This window comes from Aotus nancymaae, unplaced genomic scaffold (assembly GCF_030222135.1).
Source record: "Aotus nancymaae isolate 86718 unplaced genomic scaffold, 86718_ANA_hifiasm-v0.15.2.pri h1tg000006l, whole genome shotgun sequence".
Taxonomy (NCBI): domain Eukaryota; kingdom Metazoa; phylum Chordata; class Mammalia; order Primates; family Aotidae; genus Aotus; species Aotus nancymaae.
Genome location: NW_026988417.1, coordinates 45,961,632 through 45,979,922, shown reverse-complemented (window position 1 = coordinate 45,979,922; position 18,291 = coordinate 45,961,632). Strand labels below are relative to the sequence as shown.

The 18,291-nt window shown below is 36.6% G+C and overlaps 1 protein-coding gene across 4 annotated transcripts; it reads left to right on the top strand.

The window, feature by feature from the left end:
* Positions 1 to 3,679: 3,679 nt before the first annotated feature.
* Positions 3,680 to 16,550, top strand: COMMD8 (COMM domain containing 8). 4 transcript variants are annotated; one of them, XM_064366805.1, is made up of 5 exons: positions 3,680 to 3,795; positions 7,116 to 7,271; positions 10,732 to 10,878; positions 14,158 to 14,313; positions 15,662 to 16,550. In XM_064366805.1, exons 1-5 carry the CDS (start codon positions 3,730 to 3,732, stop codon positions 15,680 to 15,682), a joined length of 546 nt encoding a protein of 181 aa, XP_064222875.1. In that variant the 5' UTR covers positions 3,680 to 3,729; the 3' UTR covers positions 15,683 to 16,550. The 4 variants fall into 4 exon arrangements, with proteins under 4 accessions (XP_064222875.1, XP_064222871.1, XP_064222869.1 ...); XM_064366801.1 differs by having other exon boundaries at positions 10,732 to 10,884; XM_064366799.1 differs by lacking the exon at positions 3,680 to 3,795 and adding an exon at positions 6,545 to 6,803.
* Positions 16,551 to 18,291: the final 1,741 nt, after the last annotated feature.

Sequence of the window (18,291 nt, the reverse complement as noted above, 5' to 3'; positions counted from 1 at the left end):
GCAGTGGCATGATCTTGGCTCACTGCAACCTCTGCTTCTTGGGCTCAAGCCATCCTCCCACTTCAGCCTCCCAAGTAGCTGAGACTGTAGGCACACACCACCATACCTGGCTAATTTTTGTATTTTTTGTAGAGATGGGTTTCCACCATGTTACCCAGGCTGGTCTCGAACTCATAAGCTCAAGTGATCTGTCTGCCTCAGCCTCCCAAAGTGCTGGGATTACAGGTGTGAGGCAAGCTCCATTTTTTCTTTACTTTTACTTATCAAGGCACCTCACCTGATCCACCTATCTGTTGCTCATGAATGTTTTTAATCTGTGGCATCGGGTGTGTGTGAATGTGTCTCACTTTGTTCCCAGGGCTCCAGATTGGCACTACTTGTGTCCCAAGTAATACTACTACTGCTAACATTAACAGTTAACCTTTACTATGGGCACACTATATTCTAGGTGCTATGCTTAACACTTTATATGCATTCTTCTTTTTTTTTTTATCAGTAGTTGGATATGAATATGTACATTATTTTATTTGAGATTCAGAACAACTTTATTAAATAAATGGTAGTTTTATCCTATATTCAGTAGAGGAAACTTAGGTATGAGAGTTTATGCAACTTGTCCAAGGTTATGTGGTTAGTAAGTGGTGGAGACATAATTGGAATCCAGGTCTGACTCTAGACCCTGTATAATTAATCATTACATTATTGCACCTCCAGAAGTCTTTCACCAATGAAGAAGTTATAGCGTATGGCTCTATACACTATATATAGTATGGCTCTACACTCTATCTCTTGTTCAGGGCATAAAACCTCATTCTGGCTTGGAAGACAGATGCTTTACTATCTCTTTTAGTCTGCATTTCACTTCCACTTTTCTTTCTCTTCCACAAGCATCCGATCCATCATCAACTTCTATAGGTCTTAGTTCCAAAATATATTTTGACTCTTTCCATTTGTATTTAGTTCCTGCCACTACCACCTATCATCTAAGCCCCTGAAATTCTACAGTTTGGGGGTACAAACTGGGTCATACTAACTCTTAATGTCTATATTAGTGTAGTTAGAGTGAGTTTGGAGTAGTCTCCAAATGGTTCCCCTTCTTTTGCTCTTGCATTCTAAGATCTGTTTTGCATAGTATAACTATTTTCCAGCGTATAACCATTTAAAAATGTAAACCACATTATGTCAATTCGCTGGTCAAAATCCAAGCCCACATCTCTGGCATCTTTAAGGCCTGCCCAGCCACAGGGGCCTTGCGTCATTATCCTGAATAAGGCAGGCTTTCTCTTGCCTCAAGGCTTCTGCATTCTGCTCACAACTATTTTTCCCTAGATGTTGCCTTTACATCTTTTCAGCCTTTATGCCTTAGTATAAACGCAATTTATTAGCTAGGTGCTTTTTGACCAATCCAAGGTATATTTCCACCATCCCTCTCTATTATATTACTGTTTTATTTTCTTAAAGATACTTCTCAGTATATTTAATCATCCTAATCATCTACTTGTTTATTATCTAAGTCCTCCTTCTTCCCTGAAACCAGAAAGTAAATTATTGTCCACTGCTTGCATTCCCAGAGTCATTAGAGCATCTAATCAATGGTAGATGTTTAAACAATTGTTGAAGGAATGAATGAATGAATTTCCCAAGGCATGGTGTACAAAACTCTTTCCTACTTCTACCTCAAAACAAAAAATCTCAAGGAAACTAAGTTCAGAAAAAAGCAACAAATTAACTCTTTCACAAATAGTAAGCTTGAATTCCAGTTTCAGCTCAGCAGGTGCACACAGTGGGGTTTACCTGAGATCTTTGAACATCTCTCCCAACTGTAAGCACTGACCTATATCACCTATACAGCACTATATAGCAGGCTAGTTGGGTTTTAGATGCAGATTACATCTCTAAGGCAGCAACAGTTCACTAGGAGGGTAACTTTCTGGAACCCACTAGACTTTCTGGAACCCACTAGGCTTTGGCTAGATAACAGGAGAGCAAAGAAGACCACATACAAGGGAATATAAAATATATGCCATTTCTATGTGCCAGACCAGACTTCCTTTCAAGAACTTTACATATATCAACTTACAACAACCCTGTAAATTCTATGCTGTCATTATAATCAATCACAATTGGTTATAATATTATAACCAATTATAATATTATAATTTTATAATATTACCCATTTTATAAAATTGATAATTTAATACACATATATGGATTACACACATAAGAACATTCTCTTAAGGCTGGGCACGGTGGCTCATGCCTGTAATCCCAGCATTTTGGGAGCTGAGGCGGGCATCTCACCTTAGGTAAGGAGTTTGAGACCAGCCTGGCCAATATGATGAAACCCCATCTCTACTAAAAACACACAAAAATAGCTTGGTGTGGTGGCATATGCCTGTAATGCCAGGTACTCTGGAGGCTGAGGCAGGAGAATTGCTTGAACTCGGGAGGTGGAGGTTGGGTGAGCAGAGATCGCACCATCGCACTCCAGTCTGGACAAGAGCAAAACTCCATCTCAAAAAAAAGAAGAAAAAAGAACATCCTCTCACTAATCAAAGGGCAAATATTAAGCATTGTCTCTCTTTCAAGTTAACTATTTTAGAAACCATATTTGTTACAGGCTAAATTTTGTCCCATCCAAATTCAAGAGAAAAGATAAAATTCTTCCTAGTATTCAGTGTTGCTTGAAAGATAAGTTAGGACCTAATTCTGTGTCCTATGACTAAATCTTGGGCCCTGCTGGGTGTGTCATTTTACTTTATTTAGTCATCTGTTATGTGGCCTTAGGTAAGCCATCTCACCACAGCATGCCTTTCTTTCCTCAGCAGGGGTAGTCAAGCATGCAGACTGAGACCACCATTTCTGGACTCAGACCAGTGATTTTGTAACTTCTATCTATGTTACCTTGCAAAAGATATTACTTCAAGTTTATTTTGAACTTTGGACTTGACTTAGTCCAACATTAACAACATGCCTCTAGAGTCTCTGATTTTGTTCAACTTCAGATTGGGCATCTTACTTAGCTTAGGTTAGTGATTTTTAGGGTTGCCAGATAAAATATAGGACACTCAGTTAAATTTTAATTTCAGATAAACAAATAATTTTCAGTATAAGTATACCCCATACAATATTTAGGACATACTTAAAACAAAATACTTTTGCTTATCTGAAATTTCACATTTAACCGGATGTTTGGTATTTTAATTTGCTAAATCCGACAACCCTAGTGGCTTCTCTGATTATGTTTGTTTTCTGCAAATGGGGCTGAAAATAGCACTTTCTCCCTAAGATGATCTATATACAGAACGCTGCTCATGGCAAAACTTTAATTTACCTTGCAAATCAGGATATTTTGGTAGAGACTTCGTTAAAACTCTGGGACAAAGACCATGCACAGGCACCCAAATAGAGGTTTACCTTTATTCAACGGTTTTCTAAAGAGTACAGAGGAAGTTCAATAGAACTCTGAACAAAGTTACAAACTGCGTTGAAAGATATGTACACTTGCCTTCAAAGTAACAGCACAGGGGTATCTTAGCCACATCCCTGCAAACTGCAAATGCTGCTTAGCTACCGGGAAAGCGGTGGCTGGGTCTCTGCGCAAGCGCACAGACACTTCTGGGTTCCACGCCGGGCCCCTCCCCTCCGGAGAGAGTCACGTGGGCGAGCCGCGGCTTAGGACGCGCGGCCAGCCTTGTCACGTGACCCACGCCCCAGCTTCTCTCAGGGATGGAGCCGGAAGAGGGGACGCCCTTGTGGCAGCTGCAAAAGCTGCCTGCCGAGCGGGGCCCGCAGGTGAGGGGGGTCCCTGAGTAAGCGACGCGGGGCCGGGGCTTTGGGACGGTCTGACTTGCCGGTCAGGCCTGGCGCCACCCAGACGCCTTCGCAAGCTCCCTAGGGAAGGGAGGAGGAAGGGGCGTGATTTCGGGTGTTCGGTCCCCGCCTCCTCTGGGGAGCCTGGGAGGATAGCTTGGGGCGCCACCTCTGCGTCCTGGCCTAGAGGTGCAGCTCCAGGGGCTTTCCGCGCAGAAGCGCCCGGAGGCGCCCCTCTCAGACTGGACATTGAAAGCTTATGACGTCAAGTCGGTGTTTGCTGCCTCTCCGCAAACATTTTCTTCATTCATTCAACACAGACGTACCTGGCAGCGAGCACAGTGCTAGGTGCTGGGATTACTATGTGGCGTAGACCGAAGCGGACCCTGCCCCCCCGTTGAGGGTGCTTCGAAGGAAGCGAAATAACTGGGAGAGCTACTTTAGTTAGAGTCGTCCCAAGAGGTGATATGCCCATTGACTTCCAGTCTATCAAAGAACCTGGCTTGTAAGAATCTGGAAAAAGCAACCTCATTCATTTGTTCAGCCAGTTTTTCTTTGAAGTCTACTATACATTGAGCGCCCGGATGGGATGAGGTAAAATGGTGAGAGAGAGACAGCCTGTGACCTGGTGGAGCATCTTTTTTATGAGTCCGAATTTTGATCTTCCTGTTTCCTCTATTCCATTTACACTGGAGAAAGTGTGGGAGAGACAGAAAGGAATTAACTTACTTCCTGCCAGGATCAAGAAAAAAAACCCGAATTCTTTTCTCTGATTTTGCAAGTGAGGAAGCTGAAATGTCCGCAGAAATTTTGGGTTACTTGCCCAGGGTTGCCCAGCCAGTAAGTGGCAAAGCTGGATTTTATACTCAGATCTGTTGATTCTGAGTGTTTTGTTGGCTTTTAGCTCTCCCTGTCTTCATTCTACACATGTAGGTAAGACCCATAACCTTTACTACTATATATGTTGATGACTCCTAAATCTCTAGGTCCAGCCAAAAATTTCTTCCTCTATGATTCTAGAACGTAAACCCAAACCAGACTCTCTTCTCTGAATGTCAGCCTTCTGCCACAGGGACCTCAAATTCAGTGTGCCCTTGCCTGAGCTCTTCTTTCCCCCTGGACCTAGTCCTCCTGTAGCCTCTTTTTCAGTTTGTGGCACCACCACTTTCACCCAGCCACTCAACCTGCCATTCTAGGTTTCCTTCGTGGCCTCTTTCACATCTCTTCTCCCTCTTTACTGTCTCCATTTTGAGTGTCCTCAACAATTTAGGCCCCTTAATCTTTAGCTCCTTAACTGAAAATGGAGGCCTGTAGGCTCACCCTCTCTCCTCTTCTCTTACATCTTCCAATCTGTTAAATATATGGAAAAACAATGCAAATATGTGAGTAGGATTGTTCCTGGTTGAGCACAGATTGAAGTCTAGGCTCTTTTGCTTTGTACACAAGGCCCTTTTTGGTTTGGTTTCACCCACCTCTCCAGTCTTGTCTCATGTCACTCCCTCGCCCCCGAAATAGCCTGCTTTCCCTAAATCAAGCAGTGTGATTTTACAGTTTTCATCCTATGGATATGCCGCTGCTTGTGTCTAGAAATGCCCTTCTCTCCTGTTTGCCTGGCAAACTAATCCTTTTAAGACAGCCTTTTCCTTACTTCCTCTCTGAGCTCCTTTATACCTTCTATATGCTTTCATTATGGCCCCATCATTCGAAATTGCATGTATTTATATGTTTACCTTTTTCTAATGGACTAAAGCTCTGTTATGGTAGGGCCTTACTTTATTTATTCTCAGTTTCCTCTTTTGTAAAATGGGAATAATAAAATAGTTACTTTAGAGTTGTACTGAGGATCAGTCCAGAGCATGGTACCTAGTTAGGGCTCCATAGTGGTAGCTATTACAGTTTCTTTGCCATTAAATAAGGTCATTTCCATGACCTTGTTTAATAACTGGAATGAAGTGTTCATTACATATTTGTGAATGAATAACATATTCTAAAAAAGATAATGCTTTTATTTTTCAGTTTGAGTTCCGGGTTTCGCTTTAGCATGGGGACAATATAGGATAAGGTATAGAGAATTTGAATGAATTCAAAATTGAGTATGTTGGTTGATTTATGGTTAATAAAAATTAGTTTGTATAGTATATTAGCCACCATTTGGAAACAGTTGTTTGTGTTCTGGTATGTGTGGTGTTAGAAGGAAAGAGCTATTCGTTAAAATGGGGTGGAATATGATCTAGGGAAAAAAAGTTGGAAGACTTGTTGCTTAGATGTCATTTCCAAGTTATTTGGTTCAAATACTCCTCTTGTAAGATACGAATATCCTCTGAGAAAGATAACCTTATTAAATGTTAAGTGCCTAGAATAGTACTGGCATTGTGTTATCTCAGTTAATAGATGTTGAAGGCATGGATTGGAGGAGGAGTAGTGATAATAATGAGAAGAAGAATGGTAGTGCAGGCTAGCAATGTCTACATGTCTTTGTACATGCCAGGAAGATGCCAAGTGATTTACATGTATTCTCATTCAATCCTTACAACAAGATTACGAGAATAGATGATACCCTCATTTAGCACTAGAGGAAACAGACTCACAACATTTAAATCAAACTTAAAAATACTGAAACTGGGATTTGAACTGATAGTTTTATTGCAAAATTCACAGTCTTATCTCACTATGTTCAGTTATACATGTGTTAGGCTTTCCACTGCTGATATGAAGATACTAATAGTATAAAAAGGAATGTAAAAAAAGGGAAAAATTACTGAAGACTTTCTGGGAATACAGAAAAGTTAACTGCTGAGCTGGGTGTGGTGGTGCTTGCCTGCAGTCCTAGCTACTTGGGAGGCTGAGATGGGAGAATTGTTTGAATTCTGGAGTTCAAGGCCAGCCTGGGCAACATAATGAGACCCTCAAAAGAAAAAAAAAGTATCAACATTACGAAAATGGAGGCAAAGCAAACTGAAGCTTATAGGCCTACAGTAAGAGACCTTGATGTAAGTCCTGTCCTTTGGTCAATGCTATAAATATGATGCCTTTTATACGTATCTTCTTTTCAGTTTTTTCATTATGTAATTTTTATAACAAAATTATTTTAGTTTCTGAAGGTCGACATAATAATGGAAAGTATAGAATTTTTATGAGATTTAGTTTTTAGTAAGAATAATTTTAAAAGTGGTTTATACATTTTAACTTCATCTGGTCTTGCAGTTAAGATGAACATCTCCTAACATTTGTTTGCTAAAAGGAAGATAAATTTGTTTTATCATTTTACTTATAAGTACATTTATTTCCCTTTTTCTTGCTAGCTTCTTCACAAAATAATTGATGGCATTTGTGGTCGAGCTTATCCTGTGTACCAAGATTATCACAGTGTTTGGGAATCAGAAGAATGGATCCACGTTTTAGAAGATGTTACCAAATTTTTCAAAGCTGTAGTTGGTAAAAACTTATCCGATGAAGAGGTAACTTCTCTGCACATTTCTATAACTTTAATAATTAACTCTTAGGTTTCTCGTTGAGTTTTTTAGAGCACTGTATAATACAAGGGCCATCATCAATAACAACAAGTACCTCATAATTGTGGATGGAAAAATCTGTGGAAGTCCTAGGTTTTTGCAGTTTATTTTTGGTTGTTTTTACTCTTTTAATTGTGAAACATTTAAAGCCTACAGAAGAAAACAAGAAGTTATATAACTGTTACCTACGTTTCCATTACCACAGTTAAACGGTGTTAACATTTTGCAATATGTGTGTTTGTTTCGGAAATAAAGCATTACAGAGATACCTAAATTCCCCTAATAGCCTCACCTGGATATCCCACCCTTACTTAGAGATCACCATTCTTAAAGGTGGTGTTCATCTTTTGTATTATATGTTGTATGTATGTTTGAATCTTTTAGTATATTGAATTATTTGGGGTGTTTAAGTGTATAACTTGTAAAATGTAACATGTATGCACTTGTAAATTGTTTTAAATGCAGCATTTTGTTTTATATTGATAAACATGGATCTAGTTTGTGTATTTTAACTCCTTTTAGTATTTGATGATAGGAATTACATAAGATTTATCTCCCTACTAACAGTTAGTCATTGCTTCTCTTGTTATTATAAACAGTGCTGCTATAAACATTCTTTACTACATGTTTCCTTGTGCACACTCAGACCTGCTTTTCCGGGGTGGATATCTTGAAGTGAAATTGCAGGGTCATGGGATATCCATCTTCCACTGAATTGCTCAAAAATCATTTGAGCTTATTTGTGTAGGTTGCTCACTTTTCTAAAAATGGAGTTACGTATGTTTGTCATATTGATTTGGATGATATTCTGGATATGAGCTCATTGTTAGAAATATGTATTTTAAATATCTTCTGTTATGTGCTTGCCTTTTTACTCTCTTAATGGTGTCTTTTGGTGAAACAACTTACGAAATTTAACTGGTCCGCTTTGTCAATATTTCTTTTGCTGGCTAATAGTATTAATGTTTTGTTTCAGAAATATTTGTGCTGAAGACATGAATATTCTTGGATGTGTTCTTGTTGAAGCTTGATTGTTTTAGCTCTCACATTATGTCACTGATGCATTTTGAATTAGTATTTGTGTATGGAGTAGAGGTCAGGTTCCAAATTTTCTACATGAATATCTAGTTGACCATTTATTGAAATAACCATCCTTGCACCACAATGTTGCTGTGTAGCCTTTATTGTAAATCAAATGGCCACATATGTGTGCCTCTGTATCTGGACTCTTTAACATCCTCCATTAGTCTACTTTTGTATATTTGCCAATCCTACACTACTTTAATTACTGTAAAATTAAAGCTAAATTAAATTATGTCTTGATATCTGGTAATAGAAGACCTTCATTCTCATGCTTCTTCAGGATTGCCTTGGCTATTATATTTTCAGATAACACTCTAGAATCAACTTTTCAGTGTTAACCTACAAAATTGCTGGAATTTTGACAGAGATCACACTAAATTGCTAGATCATTTGTGGGGAGACTTGACACCTTAACAACATTATCTTTCCAAGGCTATGAACATGGGATGATAGCCCTCTATTTATTTAGATTAGCTTTAGTTTCTCTCTCATATTTCGTAGTTTTCAGTGTAGAGCTCTCACAAATATTTTTTATTTCTAAGTGATGTTTTTGATCTTTCATTTTTCAGTAGTGTTTTGCTAGTATGTACTAACAGTTGATTTTTATATATCTTGTGTCCCACAGCCTTTCTAAATTTGTTTACAGTGTCTAATTGTATATAGATTTTTTGGGGGGAACAATTGTATATAATCATTTTCTTTTTCAACTTTAACATCTTTTACTTATTTTTCTTACCTTAGTGCATTGGCTAACACTATCAGGCAATGTTTCTTTTAAAAAAAGCAGTGATAGTAGACATATGTCTATTCCTAACCTAAGGGAGAAAGTGTTCACTATTTCACCATTTAGTATGTTAGCTCTGTGATTTTATAGATTTCCATTATCAGACTAAAGAATTATCCTACAATTCTAACTTTGCTGAGAATTTTTAATCATGAATGGATATTGAATTTTATCAAATGCTTTTTCTCTGAATTTATAATTTTTTTTTAATTTTGTTAATGTGATTTTCAAATGTTAAACTAAGGCTGCACTGCCCAAATAAACCCCACTTGATCATGATGTATTATTTTTATATATATGTCTCTTCATTTGGACTGCCAATATTTTGTTTACGATTTTTGCATGTATATTTGAGTGATACTGACCTAGGTGTTTTTTTTTTAGTTTTATTTTTCCTCCCTATAATACTCTTGTCAAGGGGCCAAGTTTTATTCTGGCCTCATGGAATGAATTTGGAAGGATTTTTTTTTTTTTCTCTTGTCCTCAGGAAGAGTAAGTAAGATTGATGTTATTTATTTATTTAGTGTTGTGTTACTTAATTTTCACACATTTAGAAATTTTTTGATTATCTTTTCTCATTAGTTAATGACTTCATTACACAGTAATAAATATATAAACAGTATTATTTCAGTTCTTTGAGTCTGTTGTGGTTTGCTAAATGGCTTAGCATATGGTACATTATGGTGAATGTTGCATATGCATTTATAAATCATGTGTATTCTATAGTTGTCATATGTAGTATTCTATATATTGCTAAACTTAGGTAGAATATGTTTTTCAATTTTTCTATATCTTCATTGATTTTTTTGTTGTTTCTTTCTGTCAGTTATTGAGAGTTGTATTAATACCTCTAATTGTGAATTGGATTCATTCATTTCTTTTAGTACTGCCAAGTTTTGCTGTTTTATATGTTTTGAAACTATGCTGTTAGGTACACACAGATTTATGATTGTATGTCTTTCTGTTGAATGGCCCTTTTGCTATCCTTCTCTACTTGTTGTAATACTTCTTGCCTTAAAGGCTACATTGTCTGATATATTAATATAAGTTGAGTACACTTTATTTGAAATGCTTCGGACCAGAAGTGTTTTGGATTTTGGATTTTTTTTTTTTTGACTTTGAATATTTGCATTATACTCACCAGTGCAGCATCCCTACTCCAAAAATCTGAAATCTGAAATCTCAACTATTCAAATGAGTACTTCCTTTGAGCATTTCTGTCAGTGCTCAGAACTTTTTCCGTTTTGGGATTTGAAATACTCACCCTGCGTGGCTGTATCAGCTTTTGGGTTTTCCAGGTGTATTCATTTTTGTGCTACTTCTTCCATCAGTCCTTTTTCTTTACTCTTTATTTTGCAGAAATTTGTTAAAACCTATTTTCTGGTTACTCATTCTCATCTTATTCTTTTTTATAATTGCAGAAGTATTTCTTTTTTCTTTTCCTTTTACTGTTGTTTTAAAAGATGTGTAAAAGGAGAGTGGAATTGTGTTTTTACGTTTTAAACAGAAAGCCTCTTTTGCCTATTTTTATTTTTATAGATACTTCAGCAATTGAATCAGTTGAATTCATCTCATCAAGAAACTATCATGAAATGTGTGAAAAGTAGGAAAGATGAAATCAAACAGGCTCTGTTAAGAGAAATAGTTGCTATTTCCTCTGCACAGCTACAGGATTTTGATTGGCAGGTAAAGGTAAGAATCTATTTATGAGTATGTGTATTTTTATTTCATTTTTTAGATACAGAGAAATATCTTATAATGTTATATATTTAAAATTTGTTATTTTGGGAATGTGTTATCCCAAATAAATATCAAAGATAGTTTAAATTACATCTTGCATTAACTTGGGCGTTAAGTACACTACAAACATCCAAGCCATATATAATAATGTTACATTGATGATAAATTCGATTAGATCTGTAAAGCATTAAATGACATAAGTGATGGGGCAGCATATAGTCAACATACATGTTTGTATATATGTGTGTGTATATATATATATATTTTTTTTTTTTTTGAGACAGAGTTGTGCTCTGTCATCCAGGTTGGAGTGCAGCGATGCGATCTTGGCTCACTGCAACCTCCGTCTCCCAGGTTCAAGCCATTCTCCTGCCTTAGCCTCCTGAGTATCTGGGACTACAGGCACATGCCACCACATCCAGCTAATTTTTGTATTTTTGGTGGAGATAGGGTTTTGCCATGTTAACTAGGCTGGTCTCGAATCCTGGCCTCAAGTGATTTGCCTACCTTGGCCACCCCCTAGAGTGCTGGGATTACAGGCTTACAGGCGTGAGCCACCACACCTGGTCAACATATATTTTTGACCACAACTTTCTAGACTTTATAGCTTTCTTAAGACTGGTAAATATGATTCTTCTTCTAGGAGGAAAACCTCTAAGATATTAAAACATCAGTTTTAAATACATTTTGTAGAGTCACTATCAGTAGGGTTTATAAAGAACAATTCCAGACCAACTTTTTGTCCTTATAAGATACCTAGACTAGTAGATGAAGAGGAAACAAATACATTGTATTTCTTGATTTTAGCATGACCCTAGATTAAGTGCCTTACATTGTGTATCTAGATTAAGTAGAGAAAAATGTGGGAGGATAACAGGTGGGTTCATAATCAGATAAATAACTACCCAAAGACAGATGAATTTATATTAGCTAAGAAGTCTCTGTGGTTCTGGTCTTGGCCCAGACACAAAACTAGAGAAACAACAAGCATATAATGTGACACAAAGTTCAAAATTATTTCACAGCCAATTATAATCAGTGACCAAATGAAGCAAAATTACATTAATCAGGCAACCTAAACAGGATTTTTAATTTAAATCTTTATTTAAATTTTATAAATTTAATTTCAATTTCAGATTTTATATTTTTATAAATATAAAAGATAAGGGAGACTGGGTGTGGTGACTCATGCCTATAATCCCAGCACGTTGGCAGGCTGAGGCGGGTGGATCACTACAGGCCAGGAGTTTGAGACCAGCCTGGCCAACAAAGCAAAACTGAATCTCTGCTAAAAAAATACAAAAATTAGGTGAGCATGGAGGTGTGTGCCTGTAGTCCCAGCTACTTGGGAGGCTGAAGCACAAGAATTGCTTGAACCCAGGAGGTAGAGGTTGCAGTGAGCCAAGTTCATCATGCCACTGCACTGCGGCCTGGGCAACAGCACAACTCTGTCTCAGAAGAAAATAAATAAATAAAAGATAAGGGAGAGATGTTAATAGTCGCATATATGAGAAATATTTAGTTATTTTAGTTTATCAAAGTATAGCTTCATTAGTGTTGATTCAGGCTCATGTTCTGTGGGTAGAAATGCAGTTCTTCAATCAAGAGATAGTACTAGTACATTCTGTTTTCGATGATGACATCCTTTTAGTGTAATATAATCTTTTTAGTTCTGGCTGCCAAACTTAAGAGAGATTTAAGGAAATTGGACTCCAACTAGAAAAGAATGACTAGGAACTTAAAATCATGGTGTGTGAAATTGCTTTGAAACACTGAGACCATGCACCTGGAAAAGATTAAACCTAGTGGAAACATGACATTTATCTTTACAACGCTAAAAGTCATAGGGGAGCTGTATGACTTTGTGGCTCCAGAGACTAGGAGAAGGCCTCAGGTATATTATTTGCAATAAGATAGGTTTCAATTCAACCTAGGGAAGGACTTTTTAACAAATACGAGTATCTGGAAATGATTGTAACCTTTTCTCGTGATAGCACATGCCTTATCATTGGTGGTATTCAAGCATAGGCTGAAGAAACATTTATTGGAAATATTGAGAAGAAGAATTGTGTATAAAATAGATAACCCAAAGCTGATACTTCCAGTTTTGGAGTGAGAGAATGGAGGAGCTATGTCAAGATTTGATTCTGTGTGTATGTACCACAAGGGAGATCCTTTGAGGTTGTTAGGGAAGATGTCTCTTATCAATGCACAAATAATTTTTTTGCAAGTGGTAGCATTCTAAACAAAGGTTCAGTTTTTGTGGATTTCTCTGACTCAGATTCCAGGAAAATTGAATTTCCCTATGCTGTCTGCCAAGGCTGCTACAGTGCTCATTTCAAAAAGTATTAGTATTATAAATATTTGGTTCTTCCAATTCCCCTAGGATATACTCCGGAGAAGGAAATTAAGAAGTGAGGTAAATGTACGGAGTGTTTCTGTCCAGTGGCTATAATTGAAGATGATATCTTGATAACATATTTATCAGTAGTGTGGTAGATAGTTAGCTGACCATGGATTAAGCATCTTTTTTTTTGAGACAGTCTTGCTCTGTCGCCAGGCTGGAGTGCAGTGGTGCAATCTTGGCTCACTGCAACCTCCGCCTCCTGAGGCCAAGAGATTCTTCCGCCTGGCTTCCCGAATAGCTGGGACCACAGGCACGCGCCACCACACCCAGCTAATTTTTGTATTTTTAGTAGAGACGGGATTTCACCATGTTGGCCAGGATGGTCTCCATCTCTTGAGCTTGTGATCTGCCCGCCACGGCCTCCCGAAGTGCTGGGATTACAGGAGTGAGCCACCGCACCCGGCCCAGATTAAGCATCTTAATTTCTGAGAGTTTACCAATATTTTTGGTCTCACTTGTCTTTTCACATGAACTTTTATCTTCTTGGTGCCTTTAATCTTCTTTAAGAATTCTCTATGTTTCTTGCATATTAGACCTATTCAGTACTTCCCAGGCATGACTCTGATCTGGATATCGGCTTCTGCCACAAGATTGCTGATGTTTGTCTTATTTTCTTACCCATTTCTTCTCCTTTATTTGCTCTTCTTTCTCTTTCTATTCTTCAAATACGTTTTAGCATGAATTTAATTTTTCTTTCACCTTTCTCTATACTTAACGGGAAACAGGAGTACTTTTAAAAAATGTACTGCTAACTAACCTCTGATGCATATTCATTATAGTTCTCTATTATTGATTGCTATTTTTCTAATTTTAAACAGCTTGCACTTTCCAGTGACAAGATTGCTGCATTACGAATGCCACTTTTAAGCCTGCATCTAGATGTAAAAGAAAATGGTGAAGTAAAACCATATTCTATTGAAATGAGTAGAGAGGAACTGCAGAATCTAATACATTCCTTGGAAGCAGCATATAAGGTATTTCCCATAATTTTGTCATATGATTTGAATGTTTAAGGTTTTTGGGTTTCATTGAGTTGGAGTCTTGCTCTGTTGCCCAGGCTGGAGTGCAGTGGTGCAATCTTGCTCACTGCAACCTCCACTTCCTGAGTTCAAGTGATTCTTGTGCCCGAGCCTCCTGAGTAGCTGGGATTACAGGTGCCCACCACCACCACACCTGGCTAATTTTTGTATTTTTAGTAGAGATGGGGTTTCAGGCGGCCTCCCAAAATGCTGGGATTACAGGCGTGAGCCACCACACCCAGCGAAGTGTTTATGTTTTGATGGATACTCCTAGACTCATAGTTCACTTTTAGTGTTTTTTCTCCTGATGTTTTATGTTAACTAAGCACAGAAAGTACTTTGTTAATATGTTCTGAGCTCTAGTTTTGGATATTATAACTTGTAATGTTCAATTACTTAGTTTTGAGCATAACATATTAAGTAATTTTTGAAAGAATAATAATGCTGTTTTAACAGCTGAATTTCTTTTGCTTCAGTGCTCATTAATAATAAAACTAAAATTTATACCTTAGAATCATAAAATTAATTGATTGTGAAGAGTTTTTATGATTAAAAAAATTATGATCCTGATAAAAAGTGGCTTTATTAACCGGACTAATAATAAAAAATTGCTTTTATGGTCCTTTAAGTATGGAAGACAAAATATGGCTTGTAGTTATTATGACAAAATCAGATTGAGGCAAGATAGAACTAATGAATGTCCAAAAACTTGACGTTTACAGTGGAGTGGCTAAATAACAGTAACCGCTCCTAATGTTTAATACATGAGAAAAATAATATTTAAACAGTAGAAACTGTTGTTGTGAGGAGGAATAAAAATAATTATCTTTGTATATGTGTGTTTTTTTGTTATTGCTCATTGTTTTCTCTAGTGATCTCATCTCAGTGATTAAATCTCAGAGATTCTTACAACCTCTGTTGTCCCACTATTCAATCTTCTTGATCCTACTTTTTAAAATCTCTGATGAACTTCAGCTTCTCTCTGCACTCTGCATTTGCTCAAACATTTGAGTGCTTTGATTACCGGTCCACATGCCTATTAACAAAACAAGCAGCCCAGGCTTCACAGGATGGCTGAGTGGGGCTACATATGTGAAGGATGTGTGTGGTAGAACCTGGTATAAATGCTAACAGATTCTGAACCATAGATTCTGGCAGGCATGTGTCATCAGTTACTGTGCATTGTACTTGCTTGTTATGATTTCTCCATGCCCTTTTTCAGAGGTTTGAAAACATTTAATATGGTATATATCAGCGTCAGTCTCATATAACCTGATATTTTCTCCTCAATTTGTGTTTTAAGGTGGTCCTGCAGTTGAAATAACTGGAAATGATGAATACCAGTGCTATCAGATTTTATTGCTCCAACTTATATGGCAGAGTGAATACTGTGTGTTCAGAAACGCTGCGATGTCTTGACTATTACACCAGGCTGAGAAAGCGGCAATGTTGATATTATAAAGATAAAAATTTATCAACATTCCTTAACAGGAAATTACATGGTTGAGAGGAAATGCATAAAATGAAAGATGAAAAATCCATAGTAGCAGTTTATATTTTCATGATTGTTTTGCTTCATTTATTAAATATTTGAGAAATCTTTGGAGATACACAGTTTTATTGAAAGCTAAAAATGAGTTCTAATGTAATGTAAACATAAAGCACAAATATACTTGAATATTGCTTAAAGAATTATGTGAATAGCAACATATATTATGGATATATAATTACTTTGTGATATTTTTAAAAAATAACTTTTTCAAAGAATGTATTAGCTGCATATGTAACTCAGGAGATTCCATATCTTTCTCATATTTCAGAGGAAAGATTATAAAATGTAAAATTTCTTAGAGAATATCTCTTTGTCGAAGACAAACAAGAACAAATACTCTAAACTTATGTGAACAATTTTGAGTTTATGAATTCTAAAACTAAAATCTCTAGAATACAGAAAAATGAAAGTAGCATTGTTACTTCTGCATTTCTATGTTTGGGAAACATTGCTCTGATAAAAAATAGATGTCATTGTGCAGTGTATATATTATTCAAATATCAGATAAGATTATGTACAGGTCCACTTTTGTTAATAAACTCAATATTGAATACTTTTGGATGTTAACAGATTCATTGTAAAAACAAACCATTTGTAACCTTAGTTAACTTTAAAAACAAGTATTCTGAGCAAATGAAAAGTGTCTTGTTTTATTTTTATATATTGCTTTATTTTAAATGACTCCAAATAACTCAGTAGTTGTACATAATTATACATAACTCAATAATACATAATTAATAGGTGCTTGCTATTTGCAAGCCATATGGCTCATTAGAGCATCAGATTATTCTTTGAGGCATCCAGAGCAATTATTACTATTCTCATCATACAGATGAGGATAGGCTTAAAGAGTTTTAATAAATATCTGAATGTGATCTAAACAGTGCTACTCAAAAACTGCAGAGAAGTACAGTTCTGTCTGTGAACTGTTTGTTACAGGTCAGTGATTTAATAAGGAGCTTGGGCTAGAAAGTGTTGTCAGTATACTGCTTTCTTCATCGAGAAATTTTGGTTTAAAAAAATCAGCTGAAGCAAACAGTGTGCATAGTGCGGTAGTTGATTTACCTTCTTATGCAAGTTCTTTGTTATTATGGGCCAGTAAAGGTGTAGAACAGCAGTTTGATTAGCACTCATCATGAAGTCTCTTCTAAATTTCAGCTTTTCATGCAGTATCTCCTTTACAAGGAAAACATCTTGCTGTATTTAGTCTCCCTCTCACCAGTTGGTAACACTCCATTAGCATATTCAGCAGCTTTATTGAAATTGAATCTGTATACTAAATATTGTACATATTAAAAGTGTGCAATGTGATGTTTTGACGTATATACATCCATGAAAATATCACCATAACTAGGATAATGAATATTCGATCAGTCCTGAAGATTTCCTCTTTGTCCTCTGTAGTCCCTGCCCCTTCCATTCCCCACAGGTAACCACTGATGTGCTTCCTGTCACTACCGATTGTTGCGTTTTTGAAAGTTTAGTGTAAAGGAATCAGGTAGTGTGTGCCTCTTTTTCTAAAAAAAATCTGGCTTCTTTTAGCATTATCTTGAGTTTTGTCCATGTTGCGTGTATCAGTAGTTTATTTTTATTGTTGGGAAGTATTACGCTATAGAGTTCTGCCACAATTTATTCACCTATTGATTGATATTTTGGTTGGTACAAGTTTTAGGCATTAGAATACACAATTTCTTACATACATCTTTGAATGAACATATGCTTTTTCTTGAGCAAGTACTTTAGAATGAAATGGCTGGATGATAGGGTGGGGTTTATTTTTTCAAGATACTACCAAAGTTTAAAAAATTTTTTATTTGAATAATTTTTGGGGGTACAGGTGGTTTTTACACAGATAAGTTATTTAGTGATGATTTCTGAGATTTTAGTGCACCCATCACCTGAGCAGTATACTGTACCCTAAATGTAATCTTTTATCCTTCATGCCCCTCCCAACCTTCTTCCCTGAGTCCACAAAGTCCATTATATCACTCTTATGCCTTTGTATCCTCATAGCTTAGCTCCCACTTTTAAGTAACAACATATGATACTTGGTTTTGCATTCTAGAGTTACTTGACTTAGAATGACTGCCAAATTTTTCAGTGATTTTACCATTTTGTATTTCCATTGCAGTCTATGAGAGTTCCAGCTCCAACCTGCCAAGGCTTGACATTGCCAGTCTTTTAAATTTCAGTTATTTTAATATGTATGTGTCTTACTGTGGTTTTAACAGTATTTAACAAATTTTCCTAATGACCGATGATGTTGACCATGTTTTCATATGCTTATTTGCCATGTATACATCTTCAGTGAAGTGTCTGCTCAGATCTGTTGCTAATTTTTCAATTGAATTTTTTGTTTTCTTAGTATTGCATTTTGAGAG